Source organism: Zootermopsis nevadensis, unplaced genomic scaffold (genome assembly GCF_977971745.1).
Source record: "Zootermopsis nevadensis isolate Lab colony 2312 unplaced genomic scaffold, Znev_1.0 Znev_ptg000011l, whole genome shotgun sequence".
NCBI classification, from domain to species: domain Eukaryota; kingdom Metazoa; phylum Arthropoda; class Insecta; order Blattodea; family Termopsidae; genus Zootermopsis; species Zootermopsis nevadensis.
The window spans coordinates 6,916,816-6,935,606 of NW_028259143.1; the positions used below are offsets into that span (position 1 = coordinate 6,916,816).

The 18,791-nt window shown below is 37.5% G+C and overlaps 1 protein-coding gene across 8 annotated transcripts in view; it reads left to right on the forward strand.

Annotated features, from left to right (window-relative positions):
- Dhc64C (dynein heavy chain, cytoplasmic) overlaps positions 1-18,791 on the forward strand; it is a 67,213-nt gene that overhangs the window by 43,168 nt on the left and 5,254 nt on the right. For all 8 annotated transcript variants that reach the window (XR_015534690.1, XM_022060509.2, XM_022060511.2 and 5 more), the window contains 19 exons: positions 2,343-2,460; positions 2,914-3,129; positions 4,379-4,534; positions 5,410-5,583; positions 5,722-5,886; positions 6,690-6,987; positions 7,316-7,527; positions 8,430-8,606; positions 8,767-8,990; positions 11,218-11,380; positions 11,946-12,238; positions 12,861-13,074; positions 13,525-13,719; positions 15,110-15,452; positions 15,996-16,180; positions 16,881-17,009; positions 17,320-17,517; positions 17,608-17,788; positions 18,518-18,614. Coding sequence is in view for 7 of the 8 variants with exons in the window: in XM_022060509.2 (XP_021916201.1) it covers positions 2,343-2,460; positions 2,914-3,129; positions 4,379-4,534; positions 5,410-5,583; positions 5,722-5,886; positions 6,690-6,987; positions 7,316-7,527; positions 8,430-8,606; positions 8,767-8,990; positions 11,218-11,380; positions 11,946-12,238; positions 12,861-13,074; positions 13,525-13,719; positions 15,110-15,452; positions 15,996-16,180; positions 16,881-17,009; positions 17,320-17,517; positions 17,608-17,788; positions 18,518-18,614 (3,738 nt within the window). In the remaining variant the exon portion in view is untranslated. The remainder of the gene's footprint in view (positions 1-2,342; positions 2,461-2,913; positions 3,130-4,378; positions 4,535-5,409; positions 5,584-5,721; positions 5,887-6,689; positions 6,988-7,315; positions 7,528-8,429; positions 8,607-8,766; positions 8,991-11,217; positions 11,381-11,945; positions 12,239-12,860; positions 13,075-13,524; positions 13,720-15,109; positions 15,453-15,995; positions 16,181-16,880; positions 17,010-17,319; positions 17,518-17,607; positions 17,789-18,517; positions 18,615-18,791) is intronic.

The following is an 18,791-nucleotide window of genomic DNA, read 5'->3' on the forward strand; positions in this document are numbered from 1 at the left end:
CAATAATTAGTATCTGCTGTGTTGAATATGCCACTATTTAACAGTCACACAAGAAAGTCAATGAATTCATCATTGCATTTTAGTTGTTGTCTTCTGGGTTCTTGCACTGTGTAGTCTTCTGCTTGTTTACTGACATTTTGGAGAAACATGTTGCCTTTGTCTTCATCTCTGAAGATGGAGGCAGCATATGTCCTCTGAAACGTTGGCTTACAACAAAAAGTTAAAGTGGTGCAACAACTTGGAAAATCACGATCTGATCTCATCACCTTGAACACCCGAAATCCTTTGTAAGTGTATGTTTGATCTTGTAATTGTACCCCACTCTGCCCTGACCACTTGAAGAGGCATAGTTCATTGTCTAGTGCTTGATTGTTTTAGAATTTAAGTTTATTTTATTTTAAATTATTTCAACTATGATTTATTGTGGCATGACTGACTTGAATGTATTGCAACAGTAGTCAGTTTTTATGAATACTGGCTGCACAGACTCATTTATATACCTTGTTTTACAGAATGTAAGACACGTTTTTTTCCCTGGGAACATACTTCCAAAAATCTGCATGTATCTTGATGATAACAGGTAGTAACATTAAAAGGTATTATGTTGGTGATGCACTTTCTCTCCCCCTTTCTCAATTCTGTAACCTTTTTAACTGATCACCTCTTTGCTGTCATTCTGAAAGGTTACATGATTTTATAACAAACTTTTTAGTGCATCTTCTAAAAATTAATCCAAAGCCTCCTAAAGTAATTTATTTTCATCTAGTTCATGCCAGCTTCTGATGACTTTCTTTTTTAACCCAAGTAGAAGCCTAAAATAAACATCAGAATTGTATTTTATGCAGTGAGCTTGTATTAGATGTTAGTCTTGTTTTTATCCTGTATGTCACCACCAGGTATAATCTGCACCTGCTAGATGTTGGATAAATAATTTAGAAATTAAATTTTATGCAGGTGCAAATAGCTGTAGATATTAACATGCCTCTGACTCCTCCTGTAGAATATGTTGTCCCATCTTAAACCCACTACTATTTCTACTACATGCTGTGAATTCTGAATGTGTATCCTTGTAAATGCTGAAATCTGCAGATATTTAAAAGCTTGCATGTGTAAATGTTATATACATGCTTTGATGGTTTGTTTATTTTAAAGTACTTTTTATGTGGATTCTCCTTGGTTTTATATTTGATAAAGTTGTCCTTATGCACTCTTTGTGTATTGGACATTTACAGTTAACATACTGTCAACTAAAGAATTTTGATTTTTTAAAGAAAACATTTGTTATTTTGAAGTTGTGTGCAATCCCCTAGTGAGCTTATGTATAAGACATTTGTGGCTTACATGCAACATAGTGTGAAAGAAATATGTTGTACAAGTGACATAACTTAAATCTTAATTATACTCTTAGTGTACTGAGAATGTATTTTATCTTAATCTTAAAACCTTGTATTGATATATAAATGATGCATTTAAACAAAACTGTTTACACATTAAATAACACTTTGTGCCAAACGTGTTTTGACCTCAAGAGGTGCCTGGATTGTGAACTTCAACGTTGCGTGGTTATTACTATTATACACAACATTGAAGTTCACAATCCAGGCACAGACAATGCAACCATGGCTCACCATAGACCAACAACAGAAACCTCAAGTAAAACTTGGGCCAGTGGACATTAAGCTGAGTAACTCAATTTATATAACATACCAACTCATGTGAAATTAAACTTTCATTGTGGTATTACATAAAGTATAGTTTTATAAAGTGCTCAGTGCTTTATAACAAACCATCGTTTCATGAATTTTATGATTTTAAGATTTTAATAGACAGACTAATGAATTAAAGTTTTGCCACTGATGATGACCTCTTGAGATTGAAACGCATTTCGCACAAAGTGTTATTTAATGTGTAAACAGTTTTGTTGGTGTGCGTGATTTTCTAAATTTTATCTTAAGCTTAAGTATTAATTATACCAACTTTTGATATGCCACTTTTTCGTATCTCAAATTTTTGTGACAATGATCATTAATTGCTAGATAATGGTGGATTCTTCCTTTTCCTTCTCAAGACATTTCTACATTTGTGGGTTTTTTTACATAGAAGCTTCCAACTGTCTAATTTTATCCATTATTGCATTTCATTTACCATCCTGCCCTCTCTAGATCTGTCACAACTTATTCTATTCATCATGTGTATCTGTTCTGCCCCCTGGTGTCTTTTCCTCTTGTCTTAATTTTCAGTAATCTTCTTTGTATTCTATGCTCATCCATTCATTTAATTTTAATTTCAATTTTATTTAGCACAGGCTATGGCATTATTTATGTTGTCTTTCTGTAATTCAGTGATGAAGTGCGGGAGAAGATGAAGTCCCGTTACCTCAGTAACCCAGACTACAACTTTGAGAAAGTAAATCGAGCTAGTATGGCTTGTGGTCCGATGGTCAAGTGGGCCATTGCACAGGTACAGTAAATGAAAATAACCTGCATTAATTACTCTGCAGATTATGATATGTAGTCATTTGTGGAGCCATAACATTGTACAATCCATGATCAATGTCAAAAGGCATTTCACTGTGCTAGAGACATTTATCACTTCACCATGAATTATTAAACTGTAGCTGATCTTGTGTTTTGAAATTTTGTTTTATAGTTATTAGTTTTTATTGACTAGCATAAAGTTTGCTGTATTTTATGTAGTGAAAGTGGCAGTACTTAAAATGTGTTATGAATGTTTATTTTGTATTTAATTTTTTAATTTTCAAGATCGTACACACTGGAACCCCCACTTTCTTTACATTTTTAATTTTCAGTTTAATTCTTCGATACCCTTTCATTTTACCAGTGGTTGATTTTTTTTTACTTGAAGTGTGTTTGGTATGACTGTCTTGTGTAACCCTTTTACATTTTTGTTTAGATAAACTATGCAGACATGCTGAAGCGAGTAGAGCCTCTGAGGGACGAGCTACACTCATTAGAGGTGCAAGCCCATGAGAATAAGAAACGTGGTGAAGAAGTGACAAACCTCATCACACAACTTGAGCACAGCATTGCGTCTTACAAGGAAGAATATGCACAGTTGATTTCACAGGCTCAAGCTATCAAGACTGACCTGGAAAATGTCCAAGCCAAGGTGCTCTTTATACTGTTTATCATATTGTTGATGGTGGAGTTTTGTGTTGTGAAGCTGTGTGGTCTTATTTGTGGTTGCCATTTTCTTCTGAGATGTTGGTAACTACCTGTTAGATCACAACTTACAAGAACACCATCGAGATATTCACTGCTGTGAGAACATCAGATCTCACGTTATTTTCAGATCAGAAAGAAATATGAATTATTGTTGCATCTTGTTATAAGAAAAGAATTTCTGTGATGAAATCAGAAATGTATTGGTATGACCAAAGATGTACAGTGAAACCTCTATCCATCGTTCCCGGAACTATCGTTTTCCCGGATGCATCGTCCGTTTTGTTCGGTCCCGAATACATCCCATATAAAATAATGTTACATTTTCCCGCTTCTATCGTTCCTCGAACTATCGTTTTATCGCATCGATCGTTCAAAAATCTTAGTCCCGGCCCACAATTTTCCCGCAATGATCGTTTCTGAGAATTTAAAATGCTGGGTTTTGAGATAAATTAATACCGAAAGACGCACAATGTTTTTGGAATAAACAGTAGCGGTAACCTGTTATGTCGCCCAACCAGCACAGATTCTTTTGGAATGAGGGGTCAGCGGTGCAGGGGTGATAGTTGGAGTGAATGGCGGTGCCCATTGTCAGAAATTTTACGATTTTAATTTGGGTGCACTCATATTTCGTTCCAGCGATGCCAGATGGCATGTGCAGTGTGAATTTCTTCACAAATGTTTTTATTATAAGTACAAAGGAAAGGCGAGCGAAACTTTTTCATTCTTCTGGTTCATATCGTGTCTTCTACAGCTACGTTTCGTTGAGTTCGGCAGTAATAGTACTTCCATTTTTCCTGTTATAGTCCGCGAAGGTTGAGGGAGCGTTGAAGAAGAGCGAGAAACGACGAATGCGAGCCCGAACTTTGCCGAGTTTTGCCGAAGCACACGCTGCATTGGCAAAAGTGAAGTCGTTCGTTTATGCGCATAATATTAGTGAACGTGACGAAGAAAGCATTTTGAACGTGGAAAGGGCTCTGTTTGGCCTAAAACGTAAAGTTTCGACAAACCAGTTGACAACTAAAGACTTTTTTGGTAAAAAGAAGTAACTTTGAAAGAGAAACATTGTTTGTTTTTTTAAAATTTTAATGCTTTCCCGCATCTATCGTTTTCCCGCATTCATCGTTTTTATTTCCCACCCCCGCCGAAAACGATGCATCGAGGTTTCACTGTAATTATTATTTTGTCTGTTCTAGGTTGATCGTTCAATTGCTCTTCTGAAGTCTTTGGGCATTGAACGCGACCGCTGGGAAGCAACAAGTGTGACATTTCGTTCTCAGATGTTAACCATTATTGGAGATGTCTTGCTTTCATCAGCTTTCTTGGCATATGCAGGTTATTTCGACCAACATGTAAGTTGCATTATTTAGCTATTATACTGAGACATTTCACTGCTCTGTGCAGCTTTAAGTAAATATTGTAACAGAATTAATCTAACATTGGTGGGATTTTGTGAACATGGTACTGAACCTAAGGTTTCATAAAATGTAGGGAATTTCTTGACTAGCTGAGTGTACTGCCAGCCTTTCAAGAAGGACTGTGCTCCAAGAAGTTAGTTAATTAGTTATTTAATAAGTCATTCAGTCAGTCATTTAGTTGGTTGTAAGTAACAGTAACAGAAAAAAAAATCTTTAATTATCATGAATGGTGATAATATGCTTGGTTAAGCACTCTCTGATTGCTGATACTTGATGTCGATAGAATATTTCGCTGGCAGTAAGGCATACAGAGTACCAAAGCAACCGTTGAAAATTTCAGACCATTGAGGTGAAGGTTGGAAGCCTGAAGAGTAGTGCCAAATTTTACCTAGAGGGTTTAGGAACAAGACAGTTGAACCTACTCCAGTATATATATATATATATATAATGATTATGATGAAGATATCTTTAAACACATTGTTTCAGCAGTGTCATGATATTATTTTCAGAAATTATAACAGGGAGGGCTGAAATATTTTGCACTGCATACAAATGGCAGTGGTAAGTGTTCAGCTGTACATGTAAATCATGTTCTTAGAACCCATCTTTTGCATTCCAGTTAATCCACAGCTCATTTTAGCTTGAAGCAGTATAAAATCATTTAACTACAACTTACTACATGCTTTATATGGGAAGATGTGGAACGTTCTGAAACATTATTCACTTCTTTGGCCATCCGTATTACTCTTATAATCATATTATAATTTATCGATTAAGACATGTCTCATATTTGTTGGATTTATCTTCAGTATCGGCAGAACTTGTTTGCGACGTGGTGCCACCATCTGCAACAGGCAGGCTTACTGTTTCGGGCTGACATAGCTCGTACTGAGTACTTATCCAATCCTGATGAGCGCCTTCGCTGGCAAGCCAATGCTTTGCCTTCTGATGACCTTTGCACTGAGAATGCTATTATGCTTAAGGTAAGAATGAGAAGATCTAGGGTGTTATTGTAATAGTGGAAACAACCATAAGAGTGCTTATTTGCATGAACATTAATTTAGTATGTAAATACATGTCACCTTGATAATAACTATAATATTGTGATATTGTTGTTCCAGCGCTTCAATCGTTACCCGCTAATAATTGATCCATCTGGACAAGCTACGGAGTTCATCCTCAATGAGTTCCGTGACAAGAAAATAACCAAAACAAGTTTTCTAGATGATTCATTTAGAAAGAATCTCGAGTCTGCCCTTCGATTTGGAAATCCCCTTCTGGTTCAAGTAAGGAAATGTTCAATTCTCAAATGTTAGCATTAAGAGCAGTCTTGCTTTATAATTTAGTTTTCTTTTTTTCAGGAGAAAGAATGTAACCACTTAAAATTATTAATCACATTGTATGTGTCTGTAGGTAAGACGGTAACAATCATATTTACTTACCTATGATCTTACTTTTTTTATCTTCTTATCACAGAAGTTTCACTGAACAAAGGAAACTTCTATGTGTATTATGTATAAGTAACTTATTTCTGTGTGTGCGTGTTATGTACATGGGCATTGTTTCTCATCTGATTTATTAATTCCTGCTTATGAGATAAGTAAAACTGCAATGGCTTCTATTATGTACAAAGATCCATTAAATAACTGGGAAAGGAAGCATAAACTTAAGAATTTATTCCAACTGTGTACTGTAGTATGCAGTATAAGAATGTAAGAAGTGTCTTACACATTACAATTTATTTTTCAGTTATTGCTCCATCAGTGTATTATATGCTTCATCTTCATGGATGCTTCAAAAATAAAAAAAAGTAATTTCATTTTAGTGCCTGAGGAGCTTTTGATTCTAAAGAATTACATTTTACTATATAGTAGTACACTCAATATCAGGTCATTTTTATGTTTATTGTCAGTTGTTTGTGATAACAGTTATACAAAATTTATTCATTTTCAGAGGCATGTTTTCTTAAACATAATGTGTCATTGGGTTTTTTAATTGTGCTAAAATGTTTGCTTTCACTTAATGAGTGAGGAAATATGAACAAAAATTTTTAACCCAAGGTGTTAATAGCTACATGTGCTTTTTACAGGATGTTGAGAATTATGACCCTATCTTGAATCCTGTTCTAAATAGAGAGCTAAGACGAACTGGTGGACGCGTCCTTATCACGCTTGGCGATCAGGACATTGATCTGTCACCATCATTTGTCATTTTTCTGTCAACCCGTGATCCCACAGTGGAATTCCCACCAGACATCTGCTCTCGTGTGACATTTGTGAATTTTACTGTGACTCGTAGCTCACTGCAGAGTCAGTGTCTGAACCAGGTGCTTAAGGCAGAGCGCCCAGACATTGATCAGAAGCGGTCAGATCTCCTTAAACTACAGGGTATGTTTGTGTTATCAATATTTTAATGTTGGTTTTCACCAGCATGCTACAGTTGAAAGGTCTGGTGTGTTAAGTGTGCAATAAAATTATTTGAAAATATGGGAGATAAAATGCAGCCTTCTTCTAAATAAGGGTGGTCCAACTTTTTTTTTCCCTTAGTCTGAGCTAAGCTGAGAATAGGGAAAACTGGAGAGAGCTCTGTTTGGGCAGAGCAATGGACCTGTCGTAAGACAGAACACTGAATAATATAGTCTGAGCTCTTGATATCTGCTTATTGAAAGTCTTTTTGTGAATTATGTGCAGTTATTTTGTAATAATTACTGTGCAGGTGAGTTCCATCTTCGATTGCGTCAGTTGGAAAAGTCGTTATTGCAGGCATTGAATGATGCAAAGGGCAAGATTCTGGATGATGATAGTGTAATCACAACCTTAGAAACTTTGAAACAGGAGGCAGCAGACATTAGCAAGAAGGTGGAGGAAACAGACAAAGTGATAGGCGAAATTGAAACTGTATCCCAACAGTATATGCCTCTGTCACAGGTATGTGGATCTGATTGCACTCTGTCCTTTTATCCTTAGTATATTAGCAGTATAAAAATTTAACGTGACCGACTGTCTTCTGGAATGTTGTGCTGTGTAGTCTTGTGAGAGTTTACCGACGTTTTAGAGGTGCTACGTAAAATTTTGACCAACTGGTCCCCATATCTCAGACCAATTCCTTTTGCCAGGCTTACTTATTGTCCTGATGATGAAGCCCACAAGCAGCTTTGAAATATTGATAAAGTTCTGCAGGATTACATGACACAATATCCCAGAAGACAATCATCTTTGTACTTGTAATGCATTAAATAAACCAATGGATTGTTGTATAAAGTGAAGCTTTCACGGCAACCGAAGTTAATGAAAGACTCTCAGGCAACGAGCCACGTCAGGCGGTTGAATGGTGAATGAACCATTTCTTCTGCCATCAGCAAGCACGCTACATAGGACCAGTTTCGTTTCGCAGCTGCCCTGAGGATGAGAGCAGAGATGGCTCTCGAAACGTTGGTGGAAGAAATGGTTCATTCACCATTCAGCCATCTGACGCGGCTTGTTGCCTGAGAGTCTATCATTGACAATGGAATGTTATTACAATCAAATACTGATATAACAGAAGTTTTATCTGACACATTTGCCATTTCCAGCTGTGTTTCCCAAATGTTTAATCATTGTTTACCTGTATACAGTAATCAGAATATTTCTTCCAAAGCAGGCCCACTTATAGTCTTGCAAATGGGAAATTTTTGGTTCAAGCAGTTTACTTTTGGCAACTGAATGTACTCATGGGTTCCGCCTCCATTCTGTTGCATTATGTCATGAGAGTCTTCCTTTTTATTTGGCTTGCACTGTTTATATATTGAGGAAACAACTATTATGTATTAACTTGACTGTTATTATTACAGGCATGCAGCAATATTTACTTCACAATGGACAGTCTTAACCAGATTCATTTCCTGTACCAGTATTCACTCAAGTTTTTCTTGGATATCTTCAGCTCTGTGTTGTATAGCAACCCAAAACTAGGCAGTGTTACAGACCATGGAGCTAGACTAGCAATTGTAACACGGGATCTGTTCGGTGTAAGTAAAATCAGACTTGCATGTTCATATACAGAACCATTTCCAAAGGTTATTGCCATGTATAAATATGCATATGTAGTTCAAACATTTCCTCACATGCTGTAAAGTGAAATTCTTAATAAGTGATTTGTGTTTATTACATTACTGAATGACATTGCAGGTTTGCTATGAAAGGGTTGCCAGAGGTATGCTTCACATTGATCGTCTGACGTTTGCATTGCTGTTGTGTCGTATTCACCTGAAAGGTGTACCAAATCAGCCTAGCCTTGATCAAGAGTTTACTTTCTTCTTGCGTGGGAAGGAGGGAATGTTAACCAGTAAACCACCCAGCATGGAGGGCCTCAATCAGGAACAGCTGGAAGCTTTGTTCCGCATGTCAACAAGGTACTTGATATTTCCATAAGAATTAAAGGTAGCCCACACAACTCTCTTCCCATAGGGGTTAATGATCTTACTTGTAGCTGAAATATTATAGCTATATCAACCTTAAAACATACAACTTCAGCTGACTAAAAATTTGTAAGTTTCATTGTACAGTAGGGCACTGCTTATACGGCGGGTTAGGGACCAGACCCCCGCCATAAAGCGAAAATCGCCGAAAAGCGGATCTTTGCCTTATTTCACTTGCAAATGCATATCAAAGCCTAATAAGATGTTACACAGAAGATTTCTGTCTTCTGGGTTATTGCGCTGTGTAGTCTGGTCGATGTTAACCAACGTTTCAGAGGTCATACTGCCTCCGTCATCAGGGCGATGAATATGCCAATAGGGTGTGAGGAGTTGGATTTTATAGGCAGGGAAGTGAAAGGTGTAGCCTGCCCCGAGCCAATGGGAGCAGGTATGGGAGTGGACCAATGGTAGCACGTGGGCGAGGGTGGGAGAGGGAGAGAAAGTAGAGAGAGAAAGGTGAGTGTAGTTGTATGGATAAAGGCCCTGAAAAGGGCCGAGTTAGTGGTCTGGTTGGTTCTGGCGGCGCACTCTTGCTCGTTCTCGGAGCCATCGAGATCGAACTTCATCCTGATAACTTTAACAGGGAAGATGGACTTCACCTGAGCCGGTCCTGGAAGCCTCTGATCCACACACTCCGAGGACTCCGAGAACGAGCAAGAGTGCGCCGCCAGAACCAACCAGACCACTAACTCGGCCCTTTTCAGGGCCTTTATCCATACAACTACACTCACCTTTCTCTCTCTACTTTCTCTCCCTCTCCCACCCTCGCCCACGTGCTACCATTGGTCCACTCCCATACCTGCTCCCATTGGCTCGGGGCAGGCTACACCTTTCACTTCCCTGCCTATAAAATCCAACTCCTCACACCCTATTGGCATATTCATCGCCCTGATGACGGAGGCAGTATGACCTCTGAAACGTTGGTTAACATCGACCAGACTACACAGCGCAATAACCCAGAAGACAGAAATCTTCATATTCACCGCTGTGAGAACCTCAAGTCTTACAAGATGTTACACTATCATATAGTAAGTGCACAATAGCGCTAGGCCTAAGAAAACGATATGAAATTAAAATGAATATCAGTAATACACACATTGTCCTCAGCTTATAGTGATTGGTGAATATAAATTTGAAAATTGATATGCTTATAGTAGGAAGGATGAAGGAGATGGCGCATCTTCATCATCTGACTCTTCAACGAATCTTATTCGTTTTGGTGATGGTTCGGAAGCCATAGACATGCCTTGTTCACGAAGTTTAATCATCTCTAACGTGGCATTTAAAGTAAGAGGCTTACGACTCCTCTTTTTATCGCTTCTACCCTTAGACGCCATTGTAATTAAACTGTAGTAACACAAAAATATTATATAAATATACAGTTTGTAATAATGGAAAAACTGCCAGAAATACAGAGAGACAAGGAGCGCACAAAAGCTGTAAACAGATTGAATCAGCGACGAGAAAATGGCGCCGGACGCACTTCTCTGACTCAGCTGTTGAGCACCGTATTAGCGGATCGCCATAAAGCAGAGCGCCGAAAAGCGGGCCCCTACTGTATGTAAGACTGCAACTTTATCTCAGATGTAAAATGACAAATATTTTAATCATGATCTGCATTCTTATGAGACATTGGTTATGTCATACACAATTTATCTCTTTTTTTTTTTTTTGGAATACATAATGCCATTTGTGAATAAATTTATTGTTCGTAAGTGTGGAGGTACATTCGTTGCTTGGAGGAATAGTACGTAAATGAAAAGTGATAGAATGAAGTGTAGAATGAAAAATTGTCACTGGTATTTACTAAGCATAAAAATGGTCTGTTAATTACAGATACACCATACACCACCACTCTTTTTCTTCTCACTCATTTTCAGAAAATAGCATTAAAAACACAACACTAAACACAAAACAGTGTATATTGGTGTCTGCCTCAAAGAGTAGTAAATATGTTTACAAAAAATTATTCCATTTCTGTAGTTGCATTAATATGAAATGCACATGAAGACAGTAGACTTTCCTGGGTGTAATGAATAAAAATAAGTGAAATGTTTTAATTCAGAAGTTGTATTCATGCCAGAGCTCTAGTTAAATAATTAGGGTGTTTTCAAATATCTGTACTTAAAATAGATGTTATACGTATGTTTTGTGCATTCAGACTACCAGGATTTAAGAAACTGTCGCAGAAAATCCAAGAGATGCCAGAGTTTGGAGCGTGGTTACAGCAAGGAACACCCGAGCAGTGTGTACCTCAACTCTGGGAAGAAGAGAAACAGTTGAGCCCAATAGGAAGTGCAATGTATCAGCTGCTAATCATACAGGTACTGAGCAACCATTTGCCACACCAAACACAGTAGAAAGCTAGTAGTAAACTTATAGGTTGGATGTTGTACTTTAATGTTGATATTTCTGCTATGTGCCATCTGGATGGGAAATTTTGGAACTACCAGTAGTGCATACCTTCTTCTTCTTCTATGGCTGTCCGGTCCATATTCGGACCATGACCTCCACAATTCTCCTCTTCCATTTGGAGTCCGTCTGTCCAAGGCTTTGATTGAGGTTTCGAAACATCTTCCTTTTTACGGTGCAAGGTTGTTAGCCCTGCGATCAACCCCCAACCTGGAGGACCAGGAACATACCTACAATAGCTAAACTGATGAACATGGGATAATGATTTGATTATAAAAAATTGATATGGAAACTTGTCATGCAGCAGGACTCATTTTTACATTACCTGCCTTCATATGTATGTTAAATTCATATATTAGAGAATGTAGCTGCAGAACACAGTTTGGGAATAGTGATTTTTTTTTTGTCTTTAATAACAGAGAAATTGATATTGTAAGTGCCATTTTATTATGATTATGGAAACCATATTTGTTGCAGGCATTCCGGCCAGATCGCGTGATTGCTGCAGCTCAGTTGTTTGTTTCGTCTGTACTTGGTGAAGACTTCATGCCAGCAGCAGAAAAAGAACTGGACCTTGCTGCCAGTGTGGAGACTGAATTGCGAGCAAATGTGCCTGCACTCTTGTGTTCTGTACCAGGTTTTGATGCTTCAGGACGTGTGGATGATCTGGCTGCTGAGCTGGGAAAACCTATTGCTAGCATTGCTATAGGCTCTGCCGAAGGATTCAACCAGGCAGATAGGGCCATAAATCTGGCTGTGAAATCAGGAAGGTGAGATGGTGTGTTTGGTCCATTTACATACTCCTTCTGGTCTGTTGTCATGTTTAACTGTCGATTGGGTAGGAGATATTTAGTTGAAACTCTTTGCTGTCCTTATTTCCTTCCAAGGTCATAGAGTGTACTGTTCTATCATATGGATCTCTGGTGGAATAATGCTGGATGGATTAGATGTTAATAAGATAATTTTATGCAGCTCTGATTAGGCTGGATTGAAGTAGGACTCTGGATTACAAAATACATATTTTCTAGTTGTGGCATACTTTTGTTTACTGTTGGAACATACTTACGTGCAGAGAAGGTAAATATTGCGAGATTTGAGGTTTAACTGTGGCAGGTATGAAGAGACTGTCTTCGGGGTTGTAGTGCCATGTCATCTTGTAGAAGTTTACTGATGTTTCAGAGATAATTGCTTCGTCCATCTTTGCCCTGATAATGGGGCAGCAGATTGTAATACACCGCTGACAGAAACCTTTTGAATTAATTTATAAATAAGGTTACTTACTATGTGAACTACGACAGATTAAATGACAACAGAATAAGTAAAAGAACTACGGAACTAAAATTAATTAAGGCTATTAGCTGGCATGTCATTATTATTATTATTATTATGTAGGTGGGTGCTGCTGAAGAATGTGCATCTGGCACCACAGTGGTTGGTGCAACTGGAGAAGAAACTGCACAGTCTGCAGCCTCATGCTGCTTTCCGACTCTTCCTCACCATGGAGATAAATCCAAAGGTTCCAGTGAACTTACTTAGAGCTGGACGCATCTTTGTCTTTGAGCCACCTCCTGGTATTCGAGCAAATTTGCTGCGAACTTTCAGTACTGTGAGTAAATATACTAAAATGAATATTACATTCCTTTTACCTCTTTGTAGTCCAGTGGTGTAGACTCTCTGTATCAAAGATATGTATAAGATGTTCTTCACTGAGCATAGTTAAACAGTTAATCAAATATGGTGCCTGACATTAGTACAGGAAATTCAATAACTTTCGTATTGGTACAGAATACAAAATGTATTTTGGGTTACTTTATAATCCCTTCATATATTAAATGTAATGGATTTGAAGAACTGACCATACTGATACTGGGAACAAGTGAATTATAGTATTGTCTTATGTTAGTAAAAAGCAAAAGGTGATGATGTTTTCATTTATTCCTAATCTGTGTAGATTGTATAGTGTTGAATATGGGAATGATAGTGAATGATGAATTAGGAAGGAAGTGATCATGGCATATTATAAGGTACTACCCCAAGATTTCTACCTATATTTCAGGTTCCTGCCTCTCGCATGATGAAGGCACCAAATGAACGTGCAAGACTTTATTTCCTGCTTGCATGGTTCCATGCTATTGTCCAGGAGCGTCTGCGTTATGTACCCCTGGGATGGGCAAAGTATTATGAATTCAACGAATCTGATCTCCGGGTAGCTTGTGATACCCTAGACACATGGATTGAATCCACTGCCATGGTAAGTATGTTTGTAGAAATGTGTTAAAATTCTATTATCTCTTGTTACTTTGTTTAAATTAGATGGCTTCAGTTCAGAAGTTATATGTGATGGGCATATTTTAACTTAAATAAAGGAGGCAATAAATTAATATTTTTTAAAATTTCTGATGTCAGTAATATCAATATTAAAACAATGACAGTTCTACGTGTGGAACATTCAGTTATGTATTAAAATGACTAAGTTTTGTTTGGATCATTTCCATTGTAGATGACGATAAGATGGGTGTTAAATGTATACAGTGAAACCTCGATGCATCGTTTTCGGCGGGGGTGGGAAATAAAAACGATGAATGCGGGAAAACGATAGATGCGGGAAAGCATTAAAAATTTAAAAAAAACAATGTTTCTCTTTCAAAGTTACTTCTTTTTACCAAAAAAGTCTTTAATGGACAACTGGTTTGTCGAAACTTTACGTTTTAGACCAAACAGAGCACTTTCCACGTTCAAAATGTTTTCTTCGTCACGTTCACTAATATTAAGCGCATAAAAGAACGACTTCACTTTCGCCAATGCAGCGTGTGCTTCGGCAAAACTCGGCAAAGCTTCGGGCTCGCATTCGTCGTCTTCCTCTTCCTCACCACTCCCACCCCCTTTGCGGACAATAACAGGAAGAATGGAAATACTATTACTGCCGAACTCAACGAAACGTAGCTGTAGAAGACCCTGAACCGCTGGAAACGAGATGAACCAGAAGAATGAAAAGTGCCGCCAGCCTTTCCTTTGTACATGTAATAAAAGCATTTGTGAAGAAATTCACACTGCACATTCCATCTGGCATCGCTGGAACGAAATATGAGTGCACCCTAATTAAAATCGTAAAATTTCTGACAATGAGCACCGCCATTCACTCCAACTATCACCCCTGCACCGCTGACCCTCATTCCAAAAGAATGTGCTGGTTGGGCGACATAACAGGTTACCGCTACTGCGTATTTCAAAAACATTGTGCATCTTCCGGCATTAATTTATCTCAAAACCCAGCATTTTAAATTCTCAGAAACGATCATTGCGGGAAAATTGTGGGACGGGACTAAGATTTTTGAACGATCGATGCGATAAAACGATAGTTCGAGGAACGATAGAAGCGGGAAAATGTAACATTATTTTATATGGGATGTATTCGGGACCGAACAAAACGGACGATGCATCCGGGAAAACGATAGTTCCGGGAACGATGGATAGAGGTTTCACTGTATTTGCTGTTTAATTTCATTGTTTTATTACACAGTTATTGTGGTGTAGTAATAAGTACTGAATTTGCTATACAACATTCTTTTGTTCTGAAGGGAACAACATAATACTTTTGTTTTTGCTTGTAGTTTATTTCCCACTGTGTACTTCGTTTTCAGGGCCGCACCAACCTGCCACCAGAAAAAGTTCCATGGGATGCCCTGGTAACTCTTTTATCCCAGTGTATTTATGGTGGAAAGATTGACAATGATTTTGATCAGCGTCTGTTGGCTTCATTCTTGGCAAAACTTTTCACACCACATAGTTTTGAGTCTGATTTTGCTCTGGTAGCAAATGTGGATGGTGTAGCAGGTGGTCCAGGAGGCCAAAGGCATATCACTATGCCAGATGGAACAAGACGAGATCATTTCCTACATTGGATTGAGTCTTTAGCTGATAGGCAAACTCCGTCATGGCTGGGCCTCCCCAACAATGCAGAAAAAGTCTTGCTTACAACAAGAGGTACTCAAATTCTTTATATTGATGATGAACATTATGGTGGTGTGGTAACGGTGTTATGTGTACTCTTAATTCGGCATCAAACGTTGCCATAAATTTTGACTTTTCATTGTTTGTAATTTTTTCACAGCTATTAACCTATTAGCTTCACCATGTCTATCTTACGTAATGTACACATGAATATAAAAAAACAGCAGCTCTGGTGGATGAATAGATTTTATTGGAATTATGTGTTGAGAGTCTTAATAATTCATTAAGAACAATCAGTTTTAGTTCATATTAGCTACATAAGCCTAAATATATTCTTAGATAAATGTATATGGATAAGTGAACATTACATCAAAAAATACTTCTGGTAACTGTTGTTGTTTTACTAGTGGCATTCTTAATACCTCTTTTTATTTTCAGAGATAATGATTAAAGGTTTTTATAAAATTAAGCATTTTTTGTGATTCAGTATATTTTGGGTTTCTGCCTAGTATTAGGAAAGATTGTTCAAAGTAATATTTGGGACTAATTGAAAATGAATTCCACATTTTATAACAGGCACAGATTTAGTAGGGAAATTGCTTAAGATGCAGCAGCTGGAAGATGATGATGAACTAGCATATTCAGCAGAGGAAGGACTCAGCCAGCCACATGTACAGGAGGCTGATGGACGGCCATCGTGGATGAGGACATTGCATAATTCTGCATCCACCTGGCTCCAGCTCCTTCCAAAATCTCTTCAGGTAACCTGTAGCAGATTATGTTCGTATGTTCTGATAGGTATCTGTGTACTAGGCAAACCTAGTATGTTTTGTTTCTATGTTCCATTATGATTTGTAAGGTGTGTTAAAGGACAGCCAGGATAGTGCCTTAAATTAGATTGTGACAGTTTTCTTCTAAGTTCTTTCAATTTCATTGATGGACTAATCAAACCATCATTTAACACTGTATGATTTGAGGTACTAGTATCATTAATAACCACAAACAAGTAAAGTATCGCGTAAAAGTTTTACACAGGAAGGTATTTTAATTTGTGACGCAGAGTTTGTTAAAATATATACCAAATGAACTCAATTTGTGAATACAGTTGAAACTTTCATTAATATATTTAATCCCCTAACAAATATATTACCTTGTATTGCTTAGGAAGCTAAATACTGATATTTTTAATAGAAAACAATTCTTTCACCTGCATTTCAACAGTGTCTCATGTTATGTCCATCATTGTGTAATGTAAAACTTGACAAGGGATTTTTATCCTTATTACACATTCATCTGGAACCATGTAGATCTCCTGCAGCCTTCTCTCCAATGGGTACTCAAGCACAGCACTGACTACCTCCATCTAGTGCCAAAGCAAAGAGTATGCAAAATTTTTACCTCCAAACTACGGACATAATGATGTGATACTTAAGTACATTGACAACTTCACCATTGTTTTAGACTTTGCGACGCACGGTTGAGAACATCAAAGATCCGCTGTACCGCTACTTTGAGCGTGAGGTCAACTCTGGAGCTAAGCTGCTTCAGGATGTAATTCATGATTTAGAAGATGTAGTACTCATCTGTCAGGTTAGTAAACAAGCAGTTGTGTGTCTGAAAAATGTATACATTTATCATCTTCACTTATGTATGCTATATGTCCTACCCATTTCATTGTTCTAACCACCCTGTTAATGTCTGGCAAAGAATACATATTACAGAGCTGTTAATTGAAATATTCTCAATCCTTCTGTTATTTTCTCTTTCTTAACTCCAAATATTCTCCTCAACACCCTGTTCTCAAATGTCCTTAATTCATGTTCTTTCTTGTGCTAAAGACCAATATTTTAATTATTTCCGTGCAAAGAAGTGGTGGAAATGTTTGTTCTTATTACCTTAGGGAGAGAAGAAACAGACGAACTACCATCGTACTATGCTGAATGATCTAGTGAAAGGAATCCTTCCACCTAGCTGGAGACGTTACACAGTTCCGCGCGGTTGCACAGTCATTCAATGGATCACTGACTTCAGTCAGCGAGTGAAACAGTTACAGGAAGTATCATTGTTGGTGTCACAGGGAGGAGCAAAGGAACTTAAGGTATTATGACTGAAAGTAATGCACATGGTGTTGGCATCAAACTTTGCAGTTATTTTTCTATACATAATATCTTCTGTGTTTCACCTTTAGACATTTCATGTGTGGTTGGGTGGACTGCTCAATCCTGAAGCCTACATAACTGCAACACGGCAATGTATTGCCCAGGCTAATAGTTGGTCTCTTGAGGAGCTCATGCTGGATGTGACCATCACAGATGGAGGGGTGGATACAAAGAAAGCCATCATGGATGACTGTAGTTTTGGAGTTGTTGGTAAGTGCGTAAGGAATTATATACAGAAGTAAAAGATGAGCAACAAATTTTTGGTATTTTATGCTAAGATATCAGGTATGGATTAGCAAATATTGTGGCTTCTGAACCTTGGTCCTCACCTTCAAGAACTTGGAGAGTGTGAGGAATGCCAAAGCCCAGGGACCAGGAAGTTATGGTCGCACACCTGATTATCTAATACATATATCTTTAAATATATTTATTTTGTACAGTCTATACACAAACGTTTGAAGTTTATTGGTGTTGTAAAAATTATATAATATTAAAACATTTTGTTGTGTAAAATATTATATTAGTGCTCTTAATCGTAAATACGATTTTACATTATATTTTTTTTAGCGCTTTTATTAAAATGACATGTTTCGACGGGTAATACCGTCAAAATAAATATATTTAATCAAACACAAACATGACGCATATAAGATACAAACATATATCTTTGTTGTATGGAGACCCAGTAAAGCAGATAGGTTATTTCTGTGGTTGTGGTTATGGTCTACTGAAGTGACTGGTAATACTGTTAAATGTAAATGAGATTGTAATTTTTATTGTTGGAAGTAAGACAAAAATTTGATATTTTCAGCTACTTACAGAAAGAGTAACGCAGGTTAGAGCTTGCATAATTTTTAAAACCAATGAGCCTTGCCTTGGTTCATAGTCTGTTCTTGCTAGTCTTTCTTTAGGTAGACATCTCTTTTATCAATCTTTCAGGTTTGAAGTTGCAAGGAGCCCAGTGTCGTAACAATCAACTACATCTAACATCCACCATTATGATGGATTTGCCAGTCACGCTTCTACGTTGGGCTAGGTATGTATCATGCTCTGCTCAGTTTATTGTTAAGTGTTTTAGTAAAAAATTCAAAGGTTTAAGTAAAGGTTATCAATTAGATTAATGGCAGGATTCAAGGTCACTGAGATGGTTAAGTGATGGTATCATTATTACTGTCTGTTAATATGAAAGTGTACTATTATGGTAGTTGATGAA